The 27,224-nt window shown below is 40.4% G+C and overlaps 1 protein-coding gene across 2 annotated transcripts in view; it reads left to right on the plus strand.

The window, feature by feature from the left end:
* Positions 1-22,160, plus strand: part of LOC106572183 (potassium voltage-gated channel subfamily KQT member 2) — a 41,702-nt gene extending 19,542 nt beyond the window's left edge. Inside the window, exons 9-16 of one of the 2 annotated variants that reach the window (XM_014146108.2) lie at positions 396-458; positions 1,105-1,134; positions 4,159-4,215; positions 5,348-5,538; positions 15,385-15,487; positions 15,752-15,883; positions 19,279-19,396; positions 19,893-22,160. In XM_014146108.2, coding sequence (XP_014001583.1) covers positions 396-458; positions 1,105-1,134; positions 4,159-4,215; positions 5,348-5,538; positions 15,385-15,487; positions 15,752-15,883; positions 19,279-19,396; positions 19,893-20,744 — 1,546 coding nt within the window. In that variant the 3' untranslated portion in view covers positions 20,745-22,160. The remainder of the gene's footprint in view (positions 1-395; positions 459-1,104; positions 1,135-4,158; positions 4,216-5,347; positions 5,539-15,384; positions 15,488-15,751; positions 15,884-19,278; positions 19,397-19,892) is intronic. The other variant, XM_014146110.2, reaches the window with a different exon arrangement.
* The last annotated feature ends 5,064 nt before the right edge of the window (positions 22,161-27,224 follow it).

Genomic DNA, 27,224 nt, shown 5'->3' on the forward strand with positions numbered 1-27,224 from the left:
ATCCATTTTGAGCTCAGGCTGTAACACAATAAGATGTGGAATAAGTCAAGGACATAGAATACTTTCTGAAGGCACTGTAGCTACTTTGAAAATGAATCACTCTGTTTACCTTCTAAGTCTGTTGGAATCATTGGGAAATGAATCTGCGGACTGCAATATTTGGCTTTCTCAAAGCAGCTTTCTGCTTTTTATTTCATTTTAGAGCTACATACTGCTGCACAGAATACTGTATCTAAGGAATGGTTCTATTTTGAAACAGTATAATGTTAGGCTTCAATGCTCCAGACTAGAGGGCCACTGAACTTAGAGGTAATTTGTTTTTTAGAAAGACATGCACTAGCCTTCCAGTGGGATGTATAAAAGATAATGAAAACCGTCTCATCTTCTCTCTCCAGACTCATACCCCCCCTCAATCAACTGGACCTCCTGAGGAATCTGAAGGCCAAATCCTTCAGCAGGTCTGAATATACAGTAGGAGGATGATGATTATGTGAATGGAGAATCACTGGCGGTTCTAGACCATTTCAACTGGGGGGGCCAAGCTGGGGCCAGTTGTACTGTTAGAGGGGCCAGTTACATTAGACGTTATTGTTGTCTATTCGTTTTCTTCACTGCATTGCAGGCAAAAGACCATGTTCATAGTCATCATCGTTGCCGCTGTCTAATAACGGATGTAAAAAAAATAACGATAGCAAAAATTAGTTATGTAAAAATTATTTGATTCTACACTGCCCCCGATTCCCCCCCCAGAACCGCTAGTGTGCAGAATTCTTACCTTTTGGAGAATCTCACCTGAATTCATAGTCTCGTGGTGTCTCAAGGCTGCAGTAACTTAGTGCTCATCACCCAAATAAGTCAGTGCCTTGACAACTCTGTTTCTCTTTTTTCCCCCTTGCTACTTGACAGGTGCTTGCTTACCCAAATGCTATATCCTGATGATCTTAATGACATATAGCTACTGCTGTTGACTTTTTCAGATATTCACCCTCGTCCTACCCTCTCTGACTTTAGTAACCTAAATAATGCTGCCCGTTGGGATTTGTCACGGAAATGCATGTGTGTGTGTGTCTCTGTGTGTTCTCTTTCATTTGTCTGGAAACAAAGGAAGGACTCTCAGACAGAAGCCTCCCCCAGGTCTGTTATTCAACCAGTCTTTGTTGTTTTACCACACACTTCTTCTACCCCCTTTTGGCTTTACTTCAATTCTGCTCAAAGCTGCTGAGGCACTCTTCTTGAGGGAGTGTGTGTGTGTGTGTGTGTGTGTGTGTGTGTGTGTGTGTGTGTGTGTGTGTGTGTGTGTGTGTGTGTGTGTGTGTGTGTGTGTGTGTGTGTGTGTGTGTGTGTGTGTGTGTGTGTCCTGGGGCAGAAAGGACCAAGGTTTTGATGAGTCTTGTTTTTTTACAATGTGTGTCAGATATGGATGTACCTTTTTGATCCTCCTTCAAGAACAGTGGCCTTACATTTACCCACAGTGCCCTAGCTCAGGGGTTCCCACACTTTTTTATTCAGGCCCCCCTTCCAGCATTGGGAAACATCCGTGCCCTCCCATCTATTTCTATGGGCACAGGCACTGTTCGTGACACAAACTGTTCACACACCTCTTGTTGGCGGAGAGAAAAATGTGCAGGTTCAAAGCTTATTTCCTGTAATTCTACACGTTTTGCCATGGGGTGCAGAGAAAATGTTGCAGTTTTAAAGCTCATTTTCTTGCAATGTCTAATGGGTATTCATGTGATATTTGAGTGACTCAAACATTAAAACAAAATCTATGGGCTAAAAAAACCTAGCGAAAAAAGTTACCTGACATGCACTACCCAATTTCGAAATTGTACCTTGTTCATTCTACTATTACAACCTTCAAGATTAATTTGAAAGCAGGATGAGTTCCTTAAATAAATATACAGTACCAGTCAAAAGTTTGGACACCTACTCATTCAAGGGTTTTTCTTTATTTTTACTACTTTCTATATTGTAGAATAATAGTGAAGACATCAAAACTATGAAATAACACATATGGAATCATGTAGTAACCAAAAAGGTGTTAAACAAATAAATGTTTTTTATATTTGAGATTCTTCAAAGTAGCCACCCTTTGCCTTGATGACAGCTTTGAACACTGTTGGAATTCTCTCAACCAGCTTCATGAGCTTATCACCTGGAATACATTTCAATTAACAGGTGTGTCTTGTTAAATGTTAATTTGTGGAATTTATTTCCTTCTAAATGCATTTGAGCCAAACACTTGTGTTGTGACAAGGTAGGGGTGGTATACAGAAGATTTGGTGAAAGACCAAGTCCATATTATGGCAAGAACAACTCAAATAAGAAAAGAGAAACAACAGTCCATCATTACTTCAAGACATGAAGGTCAGTCAATCCAGAACATTTCAAGAACTTTGAAAGTTTCTTAAAGTGCAGTCGCAAAAACCATCAAGCGCTATGATGAAACTTGCTCTCATGAGGACCGCCACAGGAAAGGAAGACCCAGAGTTACCTCTGCTGACCTGACCTCAACCCAATTGCTATGGTTTGGGATGAGTTGGACCACGGAGTGAAGTAAAAGCAGCCAACAAGTGCTCAGCATGTGTGGGAACTCCTTCAAGACTGTTGGAAAAGCATTCCACATGAAGCTGGTTGAGAGAATGCCAAGAGTGTACAAAGCTGTCATCAAGGTAAAGGGTGACTACTTTGAAGAATCTCAAATATTAAATATAATTTAACAGTCAAAACTGTTCGCTGCTCTGGCACCCCTATGGTGGAACAAGCTCCCTCACGACGCCAGGACAGCGGAGTCAATCACCACCTTCCGGAGACACCTGAAACCCCACCTCTTTAAGGAATACCTAGGATAGGATAAAGTAATCCTTCTAACCCCCCCCTAAAAGATTTAGATGCACTATTGTAAAGTGGTTGTTCCACTGGATATCATAAGGTGAATGCACCAATTTGTAAGTCGCTCTGGATAAGAGCTTCTGCTAAATGACTTAAATGTAAATGTAATGTAATAATTTGATTAGTTTAACACTTTTTTTTTTGGTTACTACATGATTCCATATGTGTTACTTCATAGTTTTGGGGTCTTCACTATTATTCTGCAATGTAGAAAATAGTACAAATAAAGAAAAACCCATGAATGAGTAGGTGTGTCCAAACTTTTGACTGGTACTGTATATATATTTGTGATCTATCGTTTATAGATATATTTTTGGAGGGGGTGTTGACCCCCGCGCCCCCGACAGTTTGGGAACCACTGCCCTAGCTAAGCTCACTTTGTCCTCACTGCCAACATTAAGCTTTTATCCACAATTCTAGGTCCATTCCCAAGCTCAACATTTGAAATGTGTTAATTATCCCACTGGCATAGAGAACACTCTAGAGCAGTAACATATATGAATTTCATAATGGGTCACTGTAAGGCCATGTCTTTGCGATTTGTAGAACGATTACATTTAACAGCCAATGCTGTATTGTGGACTGTAGATATTTCTGCCTACTGTTTCTGAGTGACAGAGGGCTTTCCATAGGCACTTTGTTGCATTTTTTTGTGGGACAAAATAAATATTCCTGGAATAATGTTTATTTTCCAGAACGGTATGGATCACTTTTGTTTCAGGTTCTGTTTCTGTTCCTTGAACAAATAAATACAAATCCTGTTGGAAATAAGTAGAGGGTGTTAAATTTACAGTACGTTGGAAAGGAAAAGGCTCCACGCTCGCTTTACCATTACAAATTCTTAGTTTTATTTAGTACATTTATTTTCCTGTTTTCAGTTCTGTTCCCTGAACTGGTTCCATCCCCTGGTCTTGCATTAATAATGCAGTATTTTGGTCTGTGTTATTGTGTAAGGCCCCACTGTTATAAAATGATAACTGATTTGTCACATCATTCCAAACAGTTTTTTTTTTCTCCCGTTATTGTCTGATTAATCAAAGTACTTAGAATATGTTCTAAGTCTTCAACCATTCCTCATCTTCCTCATCTTCTGCCATTGCTCATTCTTGCATCATATCATCCTCTTACTGACCATTACAAGGACATTGTAGGACATTACAAGGCTAGCCACTTCATTTTTCAGATGCACTTAATTCCTCCATCACTGTTATCTTTTGTGTCTCCTCTACTGCCCACCATTCCACTATCTCGCTCTCCAATGTCCAGTATTGACCATTCACACAAAGATGACATGCTTTGTGGGTGCTGCCCGAGAACCTATAGGTACTGTTGCACAGATACTAACATCTGCACTGCAAGTATTTAAGTCTCTATATACCTGTCCTGTACTTTCCTATCTGTTCTTATATTTTCCCGCTTTTGACACATGTTCAGCTGAGTAGATGAAGCACATGACTAGCTGACTCTTTTTAATCCCCCTCAGCTATTGAGAATCAGTCAAATGTAACATTTAATTATCCACATAGTGTATCTTTTCTGCACATTTACCTGAACAGCTTCCTAGAAAATACAGATGTACGTCTTAGTTTTTTGTGACAGAGCATTGATTTGTTGTTTCTCTTATGCATTTTTTTTTTCGCTTGTTGGCTTTTTGCTCAGTCAGCCCTTTGACAACTTTTGTTGAAAAGCAAGAAAACAATATGCCTTTTACGTTGGTATCTAACAAGCATTTCCTTTGAAATGATTCCCACATACAGTACAGTGGGAGACGTGATGGTTAACCCTGTCTGCATGACATGATTACTTTTTGCATAGAGATGACAACCCTTCTTTTTCTTTTTGAGGCCTATCACTGTGCTTCCCATGCATGCTTGCTTGTTGCTTCTGCTGCTTGCCTGACCGAATGCTCGACTATGTGCACACGGAAAAGGCTCCTTCCGCTGTAGGACATTGCCTCATTTTAAGTTGCCGTAAGAGGTAAGACCTTTAATCGCACAGACATATCTCAGACATCACACTATGCTCAACAGCACATTACTACTTTATGTATAAGCAGGTATAGATATACAGTAAGTGGCTCCATGTTAACATGCTATATTTATGAGTGAGAATAGCCAACATGGTCAAGCCCACATCATTACTAAAGTTGACTAAAATGTATTCTCGATTAATAACTGCTTGTTGACACATTGACACTGCAGAGCTATTTTAGTTTCCCTACCCATATGATACTTGAACTAGACATAGTGAACACAGCCTAGACAATATGTCTAAAGTAACTCTTGTTCCACACAGCCCTATATTGCTCTTATACTGCACAGTATGCACATGAGTCATATCACCATGGGAACTCAAACCCACAAGATTATCCTTACATCTCAGCAAAAGATGCATTATCCATACATATCTATCTCCCTCTCACGCCGTTCTGTATTTCCTTCTCCGCTCCCTGTAGCCGGAAGCCTAGCCTAAAGGACAAGGTGTATCCTAGTCCTTCCAAAATGGCTGGGGCCACAGGGAGGTCCCAGTCCCCTGGACCTGAAGACGGGGCAGAGGGAGGGCCGAGCTGGAGCTTCGCTGACCGGGCCCAAGGGGCCATGCATGCTTTCCGTGCAAGGGGCAGCACCTCGCGCCAAAACTCAGAGGGTGAGGAGATTCTAAATCTGCACCACTGGTTATATGACTAGCATTCTGTTTGATTAGCTTATCTTCTTTAGATATTAACAATATTGTAATATTTCTATATAGACATTACACCGTTGCAAAGTAGGCTATGCAGTACAGTACACTGTCAGATATGCAAAAGACAAAGAAAACGGTGCATATGCTCACAATGGTATAACGCATTCATTGAACGATTGTCCAAGGAGTTGGACCTAATTAGCTTGGCAGATACCAAATATAATGCTAGGCAAGAAAATATCTAGTCAAATAGCTTATTATCTTCTTGACAACATATTTTCAAATATAATGCAAGTCAAGAAGATAATAAGCTATCTTCTTGACTAGTATTATATTTGAAAATACGCTATCTGCCTAGCTAATTAGGCCTAACTCCTAGATCAATCATCCAATGAATGTGCTTAACCATTGGGAGCATGTGAACCTGTGAATTTTTTATTTGCTAACATTCTGTTTGACAAGCGCTAGCGTTCTGTTGGACAAGCTACTACCTGCCTACCATTCCGTTTGACTAGACATGTAACTAAATACATTCTGTGAAACTAGTTGTCTACATGACTAGCATTTCTGTTTGACTATTTGTCTGACTTAATACTATTCTGTAAAACTAGTTGTCTACATCAGGGTTTCCCAAACTCGGTCCTGGGGCCCTCCCTTGGGTGCATGCTTTGTTTTTTTCCCCTAGCACTACACAGCTGATTCAAATAACCAACTCCTCATCAAGCTTTAATTATTTGAATCAGCTGTGTAGTGCTAGGGCAAAAACCAAAACGTGGAATGAGTTTGGGAATCCCTGGTCTACATGACTAGATCTCTGTTTGACTAGCCATCTAACTGAATACCATTCTGTAAAAATAGTTGTCTACATGACTAGCATTCTGTTTGACTAGACATCTAATGGAATACCAATTTGTTTATCTTTGTCTACCTGACTAGCATTCTGTTTGACCAGCTGTCTACCTGACAAGCATTCTAGCTACTTGACTAGCATTTTGACTTTGACTATCTGTCTGAGAGGCATACTGTTTCTATCTACGGTATCGGACTAGCAATCTGTTTGACTAGCTACTGTATACCTGGCTAGCATTCTGTTTAACTACTATTGTATCTACCTGTATAGCTTTCAGGTTCACTAGCTACCTCCTGAACTAGACATCAGTTTGACTATCTATCTGACTAGCATTCTGTTTAACTATAGTTATCTACTGGACTACCTTCTGTTTGTTGTCGTTAGCTCTACTGTACGTCCTCAACTTGGAGTTCAGAGGATGTGCAAGGACGTTTTACTCTGTGGCCCCATGCCAGCTGTCACCCAGCGTGCCAACTGTAGGCTTTAAGGGATGTGCCAATGGCACTTCATTAAAGTGATGCTCCAGAACTTTTGTATAATTTCAGCCAGTAGTTTTGAAAGTAGTGCTCACAAGGCAAAAATGGTTCCCGGAAAATTGTGCACAATTGTGTACTACGTCATACATTTTGTATGATATGTTACGTCCTGCATGTATGATATGTTACTTGTTGCAATTCGTGTGATAGTTTACTAATTTCAATTCATACAGTAAGTGCTTAAGATCCCTACATGCATCTTTAATTACGGTCTAGTGTCTGGAAGATGCACTAATGTTGCAGTCAGACAATGCAGATGGGATGCAGAGTAAGGTTGCCAAAGTCAATGCCCGTTCGTCGGTGATTGGTCAATGATACTACTCCTAGTAGAAGTGGGAACTATGGGCGGGATTCTTCAATGAAGTGATTGTTGTCATTCAATGAGAGACGACTTGTTTTAATGAAACGTTTTTCACATGAGAAATACTACACCAAACATCTTAAGCCTTATTTAAACGGGGTTTGTTTTACTGGGGGTGGGCGGGTAATGTAAGTATGTGAACGAGCACAAAACACCATCTGTAATTTTAGTCCTGTCCGAATCTGTCATGTCTTAATTTTTACATGGCAGGAGAGTAACAATTCCAGCCAGAATAACCTAGTGTTTTTTTGGCAAACTCTAAGGTCTTCTGGCAATACTATCCCCGTATGAATCGACATCCCTGTGTTTTGAGAGAAATGTCTGCGTTTGACAGGTGTTGATCACGGTTTGAGCAAGAAAACAATAAATTATTTGATAAATTGAACGAAGTGCTGCGCCTTCCACAAGCTTCCCACAGTAAGTTGGGTGAATTTTGGCCCATTCCTCCTGACAGAGCTGGTGTAACTGAGTCAGGTTTCTAGGCCTCCTTGCTCGCACACACTTTTTCAGTTCTACCCACACATTTTCTATAGGATTGAGGTCAGGGCTTTGTGATGCCCCTCCAATACCTTGACTTTGTTGTCCTTAAGCCATTTTGCCACAACTTTGGAAGTATGCTTGGGGTCATTGTCCATTTGGAAGACCCGTTTGCGACCAGGCTTTAACTTCCTGACTGATGTCTTGAGATGTTGCTTCAATATATCCACGTAGTTTTCCTTCCTCATGATGCCATCTGTTTTGTGAAGTGCACCAGTCCCTCCTGTAGCAAAGCACCCCCATAACATGATGCTGCCACCCCCGTGCTTCACGGTTGGGATGGTGTTCTTCGGCTTGCATTATCATTATGGCCAAACAGTTCTATTTTTGTTTCATCAGACCAGAGGACATTTCTCCAAAAGGTATGACCCCCATAACATGATGCTGCCACCCCCGTGCTTCACGGTTGGGATGGTGTTCTTCGGCTTGCATTATCATTATGGCCAAACAGTTCTATTTTTGTTTCATCAGACCAGAGGACATTTCTCCAAAAGGTATGATATTTTTTCCCCATTTGCAGTTGCAAACTGTAGTCTGGCTTATTTATGGCAGTTTTAGAGCAGTGGCTTATTCCTTGCTGAGCGGCCTTTCAGGTTATGTTGATATAGGACTCGTTTTACGTGGATATAGATACCTTTGTACCTGTGAAGATGCTGGAGGAAACAAGATCCTTTGCTATTGTTCTGGGATTGATTTGCACTTTCCGCACCAAAGTACGCTCATCTCTAGCAGACAGAGCACGTCTCCTTCCTGGGTGGTATTATGGCCGCATGGTCCCGTGGTGTTTATACCCGTGGTGTTTATATCTGAAGGTACCAGATGAACGTGGTACCTTCAGGCGTTTGGAAATTGCTCCCAAGGATGAACCAGACTCGTGGAGGTCTACAATTCTTTTTCTGAGGTTGATTGGCTGATTTCTTTAGATTTTCCCATGATGTCAAGCAGAGGCACTGAGTTTGAAGGTAGACCTTGAAATACATCCACAGGTACACCTCCAATTGACTTAAATGATGTCAAATAGCCATTACATAATTTTCTGGAATTTTCCAAGCTGTTTAAAACCTGTTGAGGACAGACATTCCGCTAGCGGAACCCCGTTCCGCCTGCGGAACCCCTAGCCAACAGCTAATGGCATCGCACGGCGCAAAATACAAAACCAACTAAAATACCACAATTCAATTTTCTCAAACAATCAACTATTTTACACCATTTTAAAGATAAGACTCTCGTTAATCTAACCACATTGTCCGATTTCAAAAAGGCTTTACAGCGAAAGCAAAACATTAGATTATGTCAGGAGAGTACCCTGCCAAAAATAATCAAACAGCCATTTTCAAAGCAAGCATATATGTCACAAAAACCAAAACCACAGCTAAATGCAGCACTAACCTTTGATGATCTTCATCAGATGACACTCCTAGGACATTATGTTATACAATACATGGATGTTTTGTTCAATCAAGTTCATATTTATATCAAAATCCAGCTTTTTACATTAGCATGTGATGTTCAGAACTAGCATACCCACCGAAAACTTGTGAATTTACTAAATCACTCATGATAAACATTCACAAAATACATAACAATTATTTTAAGAATTATAGATACAGAACTCCTTTATGCAATCGCGGTGTCAGATTTTAAAATAGCTTTTCGGCGAAAGCACATTTTGCAATATTCTGAGTACATAGCTCGGCCATCACGGCTAGCTATTTTGATACCCACCAAGTTTGGGGCTCACTAAACTCAGAATTACTATTAGAAAAATTGGATTACCTTTGCTGTTCTTCGTCAGAATGCACTCCCAGGACTTCTACTTCAACAACAAATGTTGTTTTGGTTCCAAATAATCCATAGTTATATTCAAATAGCTCCGTTTTGTTCGTGCGTTCAGGTCACTATCCGAAGGGTGACGCGCGAGCGCATTTCGTGACAAAAAATGTAAAAATATTCCATTACCGTACTTAGAAGCATGTCAAACGCTGTTTAAAATCAATTTTTATGCTATTTTTCTCGTAAAATGGCGATAATATTCCAACCGGGCAACGTTGTATTCATTCAAAGGCTGAAAGAAAAAAATTGAGTAGTCTCGTGAAAGCGCATCTCCAGTCTCACTGTCCCCAGGCTGACCACTTACAAATTCTGCTACTGTTCTTTGCCCAGAGACAGCAGACACCCCATTCCACTTTCTGGCAGCTTTAGAGAGCCAATGGAAGCCTTAGAAAATGTCACGTTACAGCACAGATGCTGTATTTTCGATAGAGATGCAACAGAAGGACAACAAATTGTCAGACAGGGCACTTCCTGTATGGAATCTTCTCAGGTTTTGGCCTGCCATATGAGTTCTGTTATACTCACAGACACCATTCAAACAGTTTTAGAAACTTTAGAGTGTTTTCTATCCAAATCTACTAATTATATGCATATTCTAGTTTCTGGGCAGGAGTAGTAACCAGATGAAATCGCGTACATTTTTTATCCGGCCGTGAAAATACTGCCACCTATCCCAAAGGCACAGTTAACTTAGTGTATGTGATCTTCTGACCCACTGGAATTGTGATACAGTGAAATATCTGTAAATAATTGTTGGAAAAATTACTTGATGCACAAAGTAGATGTCCTAACTGACTTGCCAAAACTATAGTTTGTTAAGAAGAAATGTGTGGAGTGGTTGAAAAATGAGTTTTAATGACTCCAACCTCAGTATATGTAAACATCTGACTTCAGCTGTATATGAAGGGCCTATATATGAAGGGCCTACATGTATGAACTTTCACGGTCATTGCTTTTATTTATACATTTTGTGCGTATTAATTGAATATTGCCAAATGCATTAGTAAAAAATATTGCGCTTATTTAATGTAAACCTTGCTCTTAATAGATGGCAAAGCAGCATTCAACTGACCTCAACTTTTGGAAAGTTCCCTTTTTCAGCCTTAAAACACATCTCAAGTGCAAGTTCACTGTTTAGCTCATCTGAAGAAGAGCTAGAGAATTTAGGACGTCTGCTGCGGATCACAAAAATATCCTAATGATTATGATCACACTTCCTCAATTCTAATTTTATGGTGACACTATACCAAATATGGTTTGGTAAGGTTTCGAAACTTGGAAACCAAGCTCCTGTTATTAGTGTAGCAATGTTGTCGCCTGGACTTGTTGAAATATCTTCACACCTAGAGAAAAACCTCCAGGCTTCTGACATATCTTTCAATTTATTTAAAAATGAAGAATTACAGGGACTCGTCCTCTGGAATAACGGACATTCTGCGGCCAAAAGTATGTGGACACCTGTTCGTCGAACTTTTCACACCACTCAGGCCGACACTTGGCTCCTGATGAACAGTTACTTTGCTGACGTTGCTTCCAGTAGAAGTTTGGAACTCTGTAGTGAGTGTTGCAACCGAGGACAGATGATTTTTACGTGCTTCAGCACTCGCCCATCTCGTTCTGTGAGCTTGTATGGCCTACCACTTCGCTGCTGAGCCATTGATGCTCCTAGACATTTCCACTTCACAATAGCAGCACTTACAGTTGACCGAGGCAGCTCAAGCAGGGCAGAAATTTGATGGACTGACTTGTTGGAAAGGTGGCATCCTATGACGGTGCCACGTTGAAAGTCAGTGAGCTCTTCAGTAAGGCCGTTCTACTGCCAATGTTTGTCTGTGGAGATTGCATGGCTGTGTGCTTGATTTTATACACCTGTCAGCAACAGGTGTGGCTGAACTAGCTGAATCCACTAATTTGAAGGGGTGTCCACATACTTTTGTGTGTGTGTATATATATTTTGTGTGTGTATGTATATATATATGTGTATGTGTATATATATGATATATATATGTATGTGTATATATATATATGTGTATATACAGTTATATATATATATATATATATATATATATATATATATATATATTATATATATATATAACTGCACTTCAGATTGCAGCCCAAATAAATGCTTCATATATATATATATATATATATATATATATATATATCAGTACCAGTCAAAAGTGTGGACACCTACTCATTCAAGGGATTTTCTTTATTTTTACTATTTTCTACATTGTAGAATAATAGTGAAGACATCAAAACTATGAAATAACACATATGGAATCATGTAGTAACCAAGAAAGTGTTAAACAAAGCAAAACATATTTTAGATTCTTCTAAGTAGCGACCCTTTGCCTTGATGAGAGCTTTGCACACTCTTGGCATTCTCTCAACCAGCTTCACCTGGAATGCTTTTCCAACAGTCTTGGAGTTCCCACATATGCTGAGCACTTGTTGGCTGCTTTCCCTTCACTCTGCGATCCAACTCATGCCAAACCATCTCAATTGGGTTCAGGTCGGGTGATTGTGAAGGCCAGGTCATCTGATGCAGCACTCCATCACTCTCCTTCTTGGTCAAATAGCCCTTACATGCCTGGAGGTATGTTGGGGAATTGTCCTGATGAAAAACAAATGATAGTCCCACTAAGCACAAACCAGATGATGGGATGGCGTATCGCTGGAGAATTCTGTGGTAGCCATGCTGGTTAAGTGTGCCTTCAATTCTAAATAAATCACAGACAGTTTTACCAGCCAAGCACACCCACACCCTCATACCACCTCCTCCATGCTTCACGGTGGGAACCACACATGCTGAGATCATCCGTTCACCTACTCTGCGTCTCACAAAGACACGGCTCGTTGGAACCAAAAATCGCAAATTTGGACTCATCAGACCAATGGACCGATTGCCTCCGGTCTAATGTCCATTGTTCATGTTTCTTGGCCCAAGCAAGTCTTTTCTGATTATTGGTGGTTTCTTTGCAGCAATTCAACATTGAAGGCCTGATTCACGCAGTCTCCTGTTGAGATTGTGATAGAAAAATTGCATATTTACCTAATTTGTTTGATATTAATAGTTAGCAATTAATACTTAACAAATAGGAATACGTTTCTATTCTGTTTAATTCTGTGTTTCTGTTAAGAGACGGTTTCCACTCTAGCTTCCTGCTGTTAGTCTGGGCATATGGTCAAGGAAATGGGTTTTGCTAGAGATATCTTGAGCTGACAATGACTTGGTGATTAAAAACCTAAAGTTGGAATTTCATAGACAATATGTGGTGTGTGTGACACGAGATGGAGATAGTGTGAAGGAGTATATAACAATCTCTCGTTGTCTCATCTTCCTGGCATCTGGGAAACTAAGCCGGGTTGGGGGTAAAACAACTTCCCGTGTAGATAACCAAGGTGGCTAATGGGAGTACTGTAATTAGCGCTGACCAAGTATTTTTAGGTCCTATATATCATCTGTTTATTCATTATTAGTTAAGCACTCGGCAACACACTTCGGAGTGTGGGGTCGACAGTTTCATTATTGCAATAATTAATCGATATTGAATAAAGATGATTGTTTGAAGAAATGACAGTCTCTCTCACTTTAATGGAATATTCCACGACAAGATGTGTCTTACTTGAACTCTGTGAAGCATTTATTTGGGCTGCAATCTGAAGTGCAGTTAACTCTAATGAACTTATCCTCTGCAGCAGAGGTAACTCTGGGTCTTCCTCATGAGAGACAGTTTCATCATAATGCTTGATGGTTTTTGCGACTGCACTTGAAGAAACTTTCAAAGTTCTTGAAATTTTCCGTATTGACTGACCTTCATGTCTAAAGTAATGATGGACTGTTGTTTCTCTTTGCTTATTTGAGCTGTTCTTGCCATAATATGGACTTGGTCTTTTACCAAATAGGGCAATCTTCAGTATACCACCCCTACCTTGTCACAACGCAAGTGATTGGCTCAAATGCATTTAGAAGGAAAGAAATTCCAAAATTAACTTTTAACAAGGTTCACCTGTTAATTGAAATGCATTTCAGGTGACAAGCTCATGAAGCTGTTTGAGAGAATGCCAACAGTGTTCAAGCTGTCAAGGCAATTGGTGGCTACTTTGAAGAATCTCAAATCTAAAATATGTTTTGCTTTGTTTAACACTTTCTTGGTTACTACATGATTCCATATGTGTTATTTCATAGTTTTGATGTCTTCACTATTATTCTACAATGTAGAAAATAGTAAAAATAAAGAAAAACCCTGGAATGAGTAGGTGTGTCCAAACTTTTGACTGGTACTGTATATATTGAATGACCGAGCTGATCCTCATGAGTTGTGTTTGTTCTCCTCTGCGGCATGCACGTTAAAGTGCTGATTGAAATGCAGGATGAAGACTTTGGACTGAAGAGTTCTCCAGGTTAGATACAGCCCTGGCCTTAGTATTACTAGCTAACTAATATTTATGATGAGAACATTCTACATCAAGTCTCTTAATCAAATGATAAGTTGTAACTAACATCTTAACACTTAGATTGCATCGCTTTTTTCACGTTATACCTATGCATTGTATGATACTATAGACCTATCATTGAAACAATGTCATAGTAAAGATTTCAATGGCTTAACATTTGCCGTCTTACGGTTTTCCTTCATGTACTGTACCCATACATGAGAATTTACTGAGGATTCCATACGTGGGTTCACATGTGTTGTTTTGGCATTGTTTTATAAAATGCCTTTCATTTTGTTTATACCATTATTGTATATCTCTCCTCTCCTTTTCTTTGCAGCAATTGAGGGGTTAATAAGTAAGAACTAATTATATTTTATTGGTTGGCTGTAGGGAAGAAGCAAAAGAACAACGTATTTGTTTATATTCACGTTTACAAATGACAGTACGCCTGGAAACCATGCATGTCCAAATTTGCTGAACTTTGATAACTTTACTTAAATCCTCTGTCAATAGGAATTCATGCTATGCTATAGTTGTTATGACTGCTTATGACAACTCATAAGTCAATTATAATCGAGTTAAGTTGCCTGTATGACAGAGGGTTCAAGTTAACTGTTACCAACAAGTATAACCTAGAGGTAACTTGTAAATAATTCTAAAAGTAGTGCGTTCAGCTTGTTCCTGATTTAACATGCATGAAGAAACCTTAATTTCATCTCCTAATTTTTTCCTGAACCCTTTTAACAATGGACTCTACCCAAATATAGACCAACATGTACTGTAACCAGTATGCACTACAGTCCAGACCAACACTGAAAGGACTTAAATAGCCTGATTGTTAGCCTAGTTAGCTTGAAATTTCTATTGAGATGACTAGATACACTGCTAGCAAAACAGGCTAACGTAATGCATGGCTGTGGAGTCATTGGTGGTGGACGGAGGGGACCTCATCAGAAAGCATTCTTGACTTTAACTGCCTCTGTTTGGTAGTAGATCCCTCAATTCCTGCATTCAGTCTTTTTGTTGTTGTTTCACAAATCAATACCGTTGAATTCCACCAATGCTATGGTATGCTAACTTTCCACACTGGCTTGGAAACTCTGAACTGCACTGTTGATGCTAACGGCTATGCACCAACTTTGCTTGGCTTAATCCGGACACAATAACGGTGTTACACTATGTATGGGAGCCAGTGGTTGAAGCTTTGACATTGTGGTTGATGTGGTGTCCTTGTCTTTGCTCCATAGAGGCTTGCCTCCCCGGGGAGGATGTTGGGGGTGATAAGAACTGCCACTGTGAATTCCTTCAAGATTTATCTCCTGGGTTGAAGGTCACAATTAGGGCAATAATGTAAGAGAGGATTTATATTCACTTTATACCCGAAGAACCCAGTGTCTTCTGCAGAAACTAGCACTTTAGAAATTAGTTCCTCTGATTTTTAAAGGCAGTTGTCCTATTTATGAACATGCACACAGTATAATTCGATTATAATACATTTGATAGAAAATCTGATTCTATTCTTCTGAATGATTACCATACTAAAGTGTGTCAACAGCTGCTTTTGTTTTGAAAAATACATATTTCTGTTTTATTTTTCCTAAATGTCTGCTTCAGCATCATGAGGTTTCTGGTGTCAAAGAGGAGGTTTAAGGAGAGCCTACGGCCATACGACGTGATGGATGTGATAGAGCAGTACTCCGCAGGCCACTTGGACATGCTGAGTCGGATTAAGCAACTACAGTCCAGGCAAGACCCATTCTTCCATTCACCGATCGTCATACACCCTTTCCTCAAAACAGACTTGTGTTCGAATAGTAATTATTTTGTTCTTAATAATAGCTTAGCTGTGTTTGTTTGAGCATGTCTGGCACAATAGGATCAATGTGCAAACCCACCCATCTGGCACTGAAGGTTTGCTCAATAAACACTCAAAGTATTAGAAAGTAAACTAAAATACTATTTAGGTGGGGGTGGGGGGGGGGGAGGGTAGAAGAAAAAATAATAATACTATTTGAACCTCAAACATCCACAGACCCACCAGGTTTTCATCAGTAGACACACATTGACAGCTGCCACTCTTCACCAGGGCAATTCAATTACCAGCCCTGGAGTGCCAAAGTTCTGCCGGGATTATTTCTAGCCTGGTAGTTAAATGATACATAACTGTCATTGATTGGCCTGAGACATTACGTACCTCGTGTCTGAATTAGTCCTTGATTAGAAGGAAAAAAGGGAAGGCTGCGCTACCAAAGGTAACCGCTCCGCCCCGCCCCGCTCCCACCCGTCATGTTCGTCACATATGTTTCTTTACCTCTACTTTACGCACAAATGTGTGTGCTCACCCTCCCCATCACTTTATATTTTTCACTTTACTCACCGTCAATCGTGAAAGATAATTCTTCAAGTTTTACCAGTGAAATGTCCATGCATCTTCTGCATGCCAACCATTTGATCTCAATCAATTTCATGGGAATATGCATTTTGGTATTTTTCTTGAATGATGTAGGCCTAGGCTCCAGTGATTTTTGTATTATGTGCAGTGAAATAATTTAACAAACTGTAGCCTACCTGTGTTCAATCAAAGCACATACTGTATATTGCCCAGTGGGGCATGCTGTGCAAACATTTTGAAAAAAAATCATCCTAAAATTTAATAAGAAATTAGGTGGTGTTTTTGGTCTTACAGTAACGTTATGCTATTATATTCAGTTCTGTTCTGTCGAATATTAATGAATAATTATGTGACATTGCAGACATTGATTCTGCTTTGATCTAACTTAATTGAACAAGCACCATTCTCAATTCAGCATTGATATTCGGCAGTGTATCCTCTGGGCAGCCAAACAAATCCTGCACATGCGCAGAAGCTTCAGTTGTTTATCTATTGAAAAAGAGGCGTCCAGAAAATGTTGCAACGCAGCCACTTTGAAAAGGGAAACCAGAAATTATTTGCCCATCTTGGACCATAATTGAATAGCCCTGCCTAATTGTCCAGGCGTATTCAGTCTGGTGGAGTATTGCAGATAGAAATGTAGAGCGTAGATTTGACACTGTCTTGTCACTGTCTACCTTGTTGTGTCACTGGACACATGCATGTTGTGATAATCACTAAACTAACATCCGCCCTTATGTGCTATGCCTTCCTCTGGCACGTATCCCGATGACGGACACATTTATGTGATGTTTCATAGCTTGAAACAACTTCATTCACTTGAACAGTATTTAACAAGTCAAGGGAAATGTCGATTTCATATATTTTTCTCCCTCAAATAAGTACCACATTAGTTTTGATTAGATGATACATGTCCAACACATATGTAAATCTATTCCAACAATGAAACTGTAGGCCTATGTGTACATTTCTGTTAAAACAACAACCAAAATTTCATAGCTAATGTGGTTCTTTATTTCTCTCGACAACGCAGTCACACAGCTGTGAGAAAGTAACAAATGTTAGATCTATGTTTGACATAAATAACCATGGTAGCTACCAAGCTTTTGAGAAGCTCACCTCGCTCATGTATGGAATATATTCTGACTTATTTGTCCATGTATTTCATATGGTCAAATTCCCATGTGTTGCTTCATTTTGCATTGCGCTCACATCTTCTCTATGTGCCTTGCCAGGGTAGATATGATTGTGTGGCCTCCTGGCCCATCTACTCCTCGCCATAAGAAGTCTACAGAAGGTCCTAGGTTAAGTCACTAGACTGCACTTTTCCTATACGTAAATTACTGTAGAACGTAAGGAAATTCTTATATCATGCTGACATAAAGGCTGCGTAAGGCGTATTAGCCACAAGAATGATAAAATGCCTGTCCTTGTAACGATAACAGATAATGACAACTGACTCACACAATTCTGACACTATATTGTGTCATAATTGTGTAGTGGGTTATCATGTCTTGTTATAACAGGTATTAGGTCACTCTGCTACATACTGTAGAACTGTTATACGTCTTTACGTCAATTGGGGCTCTAGTAAAGTGCTATCAAATGTATTTATTTTGATGAATAAGAACCCTTTTGTAACCGATAGACCATGTCTTTAAACAGTCGACTTCTGAGGGGATTTACAGTCTAGTAAGACAAAAAAAACAGAAGCGTTAGATTGAGCAATCCCTCACGCTATTCTTTCATAATGTTTGTGGATATTGTTGTGGGGGAAATGTTGCCCATAGTTTATAGTGATAGTGGTAACACTTTACTTAAAGCATCCAGGCAAAATGCATTATGATGCCGTTACAATATATTGTACGACTTGTCATGAGCAAGTATGACCCTACCCTATATAATCTCTTATACTGTATTCATCTCATAATGATACGGACTAAATGAGAGCCTGTTTGAGACAGTTTAAGTATTCATCCATAAAGAGACATAACATATTACAAACCTTGATATACGGCATTATTAAAGGCTTGAACATGCTTAAAACAAGTTATAAAGCATTATACCTGGATGCTTCAATAGTGTTTATGTGATAGCAATACAGTTATATAGATCTTTTCATTCTGAATGTCATCTAGAAGTGAATCAGCAGAGCATTTTCAAAAGTTTAAAATGGTCGATGAATTGTTCATTTCATGGCCTTCGATATGTGTTATTTCCATTGGAAATCAGTGTCTCATTCTTTCTGAAGAAAAGGCCAATAGCACACAGGCAATGGGCTGAGTCATGTAGCCTTACACAACCTGGGTTTGACAAGGCTGCTTTTGGATCGGAGAAAGAGGGAGAGCTCCCCTGTTAGGAAGCCGCGGAAATGAAGCATGAAACATAGTGAAGCATGCCACATGATGCATTGTCTCCTCGTTTTCATAGTTGTCGTTTTTTTCCCCATCAAGAATGGTTGAGCCCTGGAACTCACCATTTTCAGCGTCAAAGAACATTATCATTCTTCAGCCCCAATTCCATATGCACTCTCTACAGAGACCAATCTCTAACTTCACTTACATGATTCTAGTTTTGTCTTACCTTTCTAATTTTATACACCTGCTTCACTAATCCAGAGGGGGAAACGTCATTTAAATTGTGAAGTTAGTCTACTCTATAATGTTTCCTTTTGCTAAAAACACATCTCTTTGACTCTCTGGATCAAAGCAATAGCTTTATCCTCGATATCGCTTTCTCTAAATGCCAGAGTGGACCAGATTGTTGGTAAAGGTCCTCCAGATAAAGGTGCCAAAGGTGGCGGTGACGGGGAGAAAGAGGAGGAGGACCCCAGCATGATGGGACGTATGATGAAAGTGGAGAAACGGGTAAGTCAGGTGTTCTTCTGACCTTATCTCAGCCTCTTTGTCCTAAACAGTCCCCGCTCTTGGTAGAAATGCCCTTAGAGACGAAACACACCGTGTTGACGAACAGTTAGAAGCAGGGGGGTGGCCGTTCTGTCGCCTCTGACCAGAACATCGGCCATCATTTTCTGTTCATTTTCCTGACAATGCAACACGTTGAATCGCCACAGTTTGTCGACAACCAGCAGGTGATTCTAACCTGCTGCTTTTAGCCATTCATCTCTGTGGTGTGTAATCTGATCTAGGATCAGATTACCCTCCCCTCCCCAAAGCAGGTGATTCTAACCCATTGCTTTTAGCCGTTCATCTTTGTGGTTTGTAATCTGATTACCCTCCCCAAATCCTAACCAAAACCGTTTGGGTGTGAAAGGCCCAATTGACCTAAGATCAGTGTCTATGGGCATTGTCGTGCTACACCACAGTATGCAGAGATTCTATGGGACTCTCTCTCTTTCTGCAGGTCGGCTCCATGGACAGAAAGCTGGATTTCCTGGTCAACATGTACGTACAGCGCATGGGCATCCCGCGCTCCGAGACAGAGGCCTATTTCAACTCCAAGGAAGCTTACCCGGCGCCCCCTTACATTAGCCCCGAGGATAGCAAGGAGGTGAAGCAGGAGGAGGAAATGAAGGTGAAAGAGGAGGAGAAGAAGGAGAAGAGCTGTTCCGCTGCCGAGGTCCTGCGCTCCATGGAGAAGAAGAAGTGCTCCCCGGAGCCCAGGTCTTTGGGAACGCCCTCCGGCAGCCGCAGCCGCCCCTGCACCTCCTGGGAGCACCAGCTGCAGCACCCTCTCAGCCAGCCCGCCTGGAACAGCAGTGTGGCCAACACCCCCTCACCTGTGGGGGGGGGCAGCGGAGAGCACTCCCCCTCCCTGTTCCGCCTGCCACCCCCTCCCCCGCCCATCCACGAGCGCTCATCTTCCGGGGCAGGAGGGAGCAGTAGCCGGGAGGGCTCCTCCCAGGGCAGGAAGCGCAACAGGAGGCAGAGGCGTCAGCCAGACGTGGCCCCACTGCCCACCGCGGAGAGTGACACGTCCCTGTCCATCCCATCAGTGGACCACGAGGAGCTGGAGCGCTCCTTCAGTGGGTTCAGCATCTCCCAGGCCAAGGAGGACTTCTTTGGGGCATCGTTCTTCAATGGGGTGGCGGCAGAAACAGGGGCATCTCTCTGCGCCAGGGTTAGACCCTTCATTGCTGAGGGTGAATCAGACACAGACTCTGACCTGTACACCCCTGGCGGCCCCTCGCCCCTCTCCTTCAGCGGTGAGGGGGCAGGGGGGTATGGAGACAGAATCTGGCCGCCTCTCAAGTAGGCTAGGATCAAAATAACTGGCCCCTAGTATGAGCTGGGATGGATTGAGATATGAGGGGAGGATCAAGAAGATTGCCTATGTTAACGCTTGTCACTGAAACTTTCACAAGCAGAAAATGGCCCAATTGAATCTGTCTTGTGTGATTGTATGTGTATGACCATTGAGGTATTCAGAGTTGTTTTAGATAGGGTGTCCAATCACCCAAATGCTTGAGTTGATGCTTTTCATGTGAACTGAAACCGATTTAAGTTAAAAGATTAATATCTACTGCGCTTTCTGAACACTCTCAGTGATTTCTCTGGACCAAAAAATGTGGGGAGATATTGGAAGATATGTCAATACAGTACAGTAGCCCATCAGTATATCTACAGTACAAGTCACCTACTGTATGTTTAAGTTATGCTGAGCCTTCGAAAATGATCACTGCCTTGTTGGTTTTATTCCAGTATGACATGATTTTATTAGAATTGAATTGTTGCTAATGTTTTTCATTATGAGTATGGCACTCGGTTAAATCGGTGGCATTAGTATATGATTTAATCAGGAATTTCTGCGGCAAATTCAGTATAATTCTAAAAGCCAAACTATAATGTGCTGATGGGTTGTGTGCTGTGGTTTATGTACTGTAGTCCTTGGTAGAAAACATTATCGCAAACAAATAGAGAATACTGTAAATGCAGCTGCACAACCCTCCTTAAGCATATGGTCTTATTAAACATTGCGCTGACTCCTGGAAACGCATGCCTTAATGAGTTCTGCAAAGTAATACACAACGTACAGTTCTACACTCTTATTTATTTAACCGCACGATGACAGAGCGAGATGACAAGATTCACATGACATGATTTTTAAGAGGAGTTGTTGTTGTAGAACAGAGACACAAGCTAGCAGGTAGGCTTTCTACTTTTGAGTTTTCAGCAATAATATCTTACTGGTGTCTGTTAAATATGTCAAGTCAATTTCTTAATAAAAAAAAACTGCACGAAAATATTCATAATAAATTAACTGCATGGCATGTACAACAGAATAGTTGCTTTAGGTAGAAAATGTATGACTGTGGCAAGTAGGAACCAAACTAAATTACATTCCTCAACCATTCCACAGATGGTCGACAGAAAGTGGGCAGAACAGGAAAATAAAACCAAGCAACATTGCGTGACTGACTTCAACTGAAATATACACACTACCGTTCAAAAGTTTGGGGTCACTTACAAATGTCCTTGTTTTTTAAAGAAAAGCACATTTTTTGTCCATTTAAAATAACATCAAATTGATCAGAAATACAGTGTAGACATTGTTAATGTTGTAAATGACTATTGTAGCTGGAAACGGCAGATTTTTTTTATGGAATAGGCGTACAGAGGGCCATTATCAGCAACCATCACTCCTGTGTTCCAATGGCACGTTGTGTTAGCTAATCCAAGTTTATCATTTTAAAAAGGCTAATTGATCATTAGAAAACCCTTTTGCAATTATGTTAGCACAGCTGAAAACTGTTGTTCTGATTTAAAGAAGCAATAAAACTGGCCTTCTTTAGACTAGTTGAGTATCTGGAGCATCAGCATTTGTGGGTTCGATTACAGGCTCAAAATGGCCAGAAACAAAGAACTTTCTTCTGAAACTCGTCAGTCTATTCTTGTTCTGAGAAATGAAGGCTATTCCATGCGAGAAATTGCCAAGAAACTGAAGATCTCGTACAATGATGTGTACTACTCCCTTCACAGAACAACGCAAACTGGCCCTAACCAGAATTGAAAGAGGAGTGGGCGGCCCCGGTGCACAACTGAGCAAGAGGACAAGTACATTAGAGTGTCTGGTTTGAGAAACAGACGCCTCACAAGTACTCAACTGGCAGCTTCATTAAATTGTACCCGCAAAACACCAGTCTCAACGTCAACAGTGAAGGGGCGACTCCGGGATGCTGGCCTTCTAGGCAGAGTTGCAAAGAAAAAGCCATATCTCAGACTGGCCAATAAAAATTAAATATTAAGATGGGCAAAAGAACAGACACTGGACAGAGGAACTCTGCCTAGAAGGCCAGCATCCCGGAGTCACCTCTTCACTGTTGATGTTGAGACTGGTGTTTTGCGGGTACTATTTAATGAAGCTGCCAGCTGAGGACTTGTGAGGAGTCTGTTTCTCAAAAGCACATTTTTTGTCTATTAAAATAACTTAAAATTGATCAGAAATACAGTGTAGACATTGTTGATTTTGTAAATGACTATTGTAGCTGGAGATTTTTAATGGAATATCTACATAGGCGTACAGAGGCCCATTATCAGCAACCATCACTCCTTTGTTCCAATGGCACGTCGTGTTAGCTAAACGAGATTTCTAAGTGACCCCAAACTTTTGAACGGTAGTGTAAGTAATGGGGCTAAGAATTTGGAACATTTCTGTAAATGCAGTCTTGCTTGCAAATGTTTCTCTTTTCAGGCAGGTAATCAGATTCATTCAAAGAATATGCACACTTGAGTAGTTGCTAGTTATAATTTCATGGCACTGAATGAGACCGAAGAAAAACATACATTTGAATGTAACCCCAATGCACTTTAACTCACACGTTTTCTATGTTGTTCTTCAGTTTCATGTTCATAATTCAAATGAAGAAAAGTGAGCAGAACTAGAAATGCGATTTAAAAAAATAAGGTAAAAATAAGCAGTCAAGCATTGTCAATATGTTTAGTAGCATCAGAGGTCCATCATCAAAGCCTTAATTACTTTCCCCAACTGAGACATAAATGTTACTGTCAGAACCACCCTTTTGCCTTTTCTGTCTATTCCATTACATGAAGCCAAAATACCGCAGTCTCAGAACCACTATACTAGGCACTGTTCACAACTAAAGATAAAAGAGCAATGTTATTTGTCCAAATATATGCTTGCCGGAATGTTACAACCCAAAGAAATTACCACAGCTTTTACATCTGTAATATCTGTAGTTATGTACCTGCGTTGACAAAAATAAACGTTGTACATCATTGGGATTGTGTTGAGGATTCTTCTTTCAGTTTAAGGATGAGGGTGACCAATGACCGTAGGTCTGGATCTAAACTGAATATTGCTCTGTTTCATTAGTTTCACTTCATAATGAAACAATAATATTCGTTTTCGATTCCTGGCTTCAACAAGCCATATAACCAGAATGGTGTAATAATGATCAAATATCACTAGAGGGCGGTCAAGCCCTCTAGTTGAGAAGCAGACCTCGATTCCATTTGTATTTCGGCTTTCTCTCCCCCTTTAGTTCACGTTAAAATGTACACTCCATGTGAAGAACATGAGAATGTTATCTGACTGACAGTCATTTGAAGTGGCTGAAGGGGAAACTGGTTAGTATGCTCCATCTGCACCACAATAATACATTTTTCTCCCACGTGTGCACTTGTTCATTCCTTCCCACGTGTGAAAGCATTGGATTGGTGTCCAACATGGGCCAGTAGAGGGAGTTTCCACTATCTTTCTTTCTTATAGGTCCCGCAGAGTCATTGTTTTTCCCAAGTAAAAACAGCCTTTTAGTGACCAAAACATCACCTATAACCTTTTTACGCAATTAAAATGCTCATAATTGTACCTTTTATCTCATCTCCATCTATCAGGAAGCCTGAAAGAACAGGTTGAGTGGGCGGGGCACTTATATTCATGAGCTTACCTTGACTGACAGCTCTTTGAAATCCTTGTGGTCATTGCCAGGTAACTAGGTAAACAATGAGCCACATTATTGATTACTTGACTTCCAATGCTAAATAGTATAGCTGTGTTCGAATACCCATACTAACATACTGTATACTACATACTTAATGAGTATATACTACATACCAAATACTATTAGTTCATTTTAGTATACTGTAAACTATCGGTATCGTTTCAGTTGAGCGTACTAGCGCTTCGCCTGTCTACCGGAAGTTGATGCTGTTGCTATGCAACCTCTTGCTAGCTTGTTAGCATAAAAAATTACTAGCCAGACATTTTACAATTTCAGGTGTGTTCGTAAATTCAATCTGGAGTGCCAGAGTGCACCCGGAGTGCGCTCTGGGCGTTTGTAAATTCAGTGTTGTCAGATTGTCTTTTCGTAAATTCAGAGCGTTTCGGAATGTTCCGAACGCACACTGGACGCTCTGGTGCAGATGGAGCATACTAACCAGTAGGGTTGATCCGAGCATTCTGACCTCACAATGGCAGTCAAGCACCCTGGCTAACGTTGGCTAGCTACTTCGAGACACAAATGAACGAACACCTCACTCTGACCATTTTACTCAGCCTAGCAGAGCTGGTTAGGCTGTTTTCATGTTATCCAGAGTGTTGGTGACTGTAACTGTGCTGCTAGCAACAATTTAATTGCGGGGGTTTTTTCAGACGTTTACTGACACCAGCCATGTTCAACAGGTGTTCATCAGTTATTCTGCGCTTTGGCACACTCAGATGAGTGCTCTGAAATCGGAGTAGATAGCCAGAGTGAATATACGAACGACCCCGGAGTAGATATCCAGAATTAACAATATCCATTGAGAACGCACAACGACAACACCACTTAGCTAAGAATGACATGAATAATCAAGTCAATAAACGTTGGGTAGTTAAATAGCATATAGTTAATATACTACAGTCCATAAATGTTTGGTAGTTAGATGGCTAATATACTGCCTCGCAAGTTCGATGTATTAGTAGCCAACTAACGTTTGGTAACTAGCTAACATACCTGTGCATACTGCTGTAATGCTCCGCAGTTCGTAAAGATAGCGTAGCTAACAAATTGTCAGCCAACATAACGCGTAACTTAACTTATTTGAAAAGTCATTATTTTATTACATTGCTCTACATTTTCTTAACATTTGTCATAATTAGTTTAAAGTAATGAATTTGTATCCACTCTCGTTGGGCTTCGGCTGTATATTTTCCCCCATTTTCTTCAAATCTGAAAACGTTCTGAAGCCACGTCCATTTTCTGAACAATTGCATTATGGGCCCTAAAAGCATAGAAATAGTGTCCACTGCTTGTGTACTTTGTATTTTGCCGAATTCAGTACGATATCCGGGAACTTTTGGTATACTAACTATATCCATACTATGACCAATAAGCATACTACATAGGCAATTTACGTCATATATAGTATGGTTAGTGCAGTTAGTATGAGTATTCCAATAGAGCTTATGTCTCAACCCATTTTCTCTCAAATGGCCTAATTGGTTAACAGAGTTGTTCATGGACTGTTGGGTATCTGACAAACAGCAGCAATACACAATTGCCTTTGAATTGTTTTGTAACTAATTACAGTTGATACACTTCTTCACAAGAAATTAGTAAAGCCTGAGTAAGCTTTGAAGCTAAGACATGAGGGTGAAAACAACATACAAGAAATGTACTGGACAATGTTTTGGTGCCTCTGCATTAGCATTATAAATTACATTTATTTGATCATTTACAATAGGCCAGCATATTCTAAATAGTCATCAAAATAATGGTGTCATCAATTATTATTAGAGCCAGAAGCCTAATGTAGGACCCTGGCCCCCTACTGTGTGCAGGACCCATTTGTACAATTTGTAAAACTAATCTCGTGTCCCAATGCTAGAAAAAACAATACAATTTATTAATATTTTTTATTATCACTTAAAAATGAATTACTTGGTTGTGTTTCCAAAAAGCACCAACTACGGAGATTGATGGGGAGAGGAGGGTAGGGGGACCCATGTACCCCGCTTAATTTAAGCAGGCTTCAGTCACGCACTGTGTGATTGAAATGGGAAACAAATCCAGCCTTGTCAGGCCTCTCACACTAGGCAGACGGGTCCTGGGATGCACAGCTCGCACAGCTTCGCCACATACGGTGCTGGATCAAGGGTGACCTCGTTGAAGAGGAGATCCATGAGCCTGTCTACGTTGCCTGTAATGTGTTTTAAAAGGGAAATGTTATAGGTAGTGAATTAGATTTTCTTTACTATACTTTACTTAGTTTTGATGCTATAAATTCAATGATATAGTGAGCCACTTATTCTGCAATGTGTTTTCTGGTGTTTTAGAAGTACTCATTTAGACATATGCAATATTTAGTTGTGTACTTTTTAGTACAACTTTCAATGCTAGTATTTTGAATTATTGTGTGCCTAAAATGCTAAATTGATGGAGATTTGGAATGAAAAACTATGACTTACAGTATGTTGGATCTGTCTTCACAGGTGTCACAGCATATCCCCTTCTTTGCCTTGGGAATGCTGATATTGAATCGCAGCATTCCTGCTGCGGTGGTTGCCTGGCTGCGGTCGGCATTCTCATTGAAATGCATGGTGGCCAGGGACCGTGATAAGTGTTTGCTTCAAGTTTAAATGTCACATGCACATTTGTTTAAGAAAAACTATGCTATTGTAGTCATTATTCATTACACGTGATGATAAAAAACATGTTTTTTTGTGATGTACAGTGGTTCTTCCTTTAAAAGTCGTGTCATACTGCATTCTATGGCACGTTATTTAATTGTCAGC

Source organism: Salmo salar, chromosome ssa15, assembly GCF_905237065.1.
Source record: "Salmo salar chromosome ssa15, Ssal_v3.1, whole genome shotgun sequence".
Taxonomy (NCBI): domain Eukaryota; kingdom Metazoa; phylum Chordata; class Actinopteri; order Salmoniformes; family Salmonidae; genus Salmo; species Salmo salar.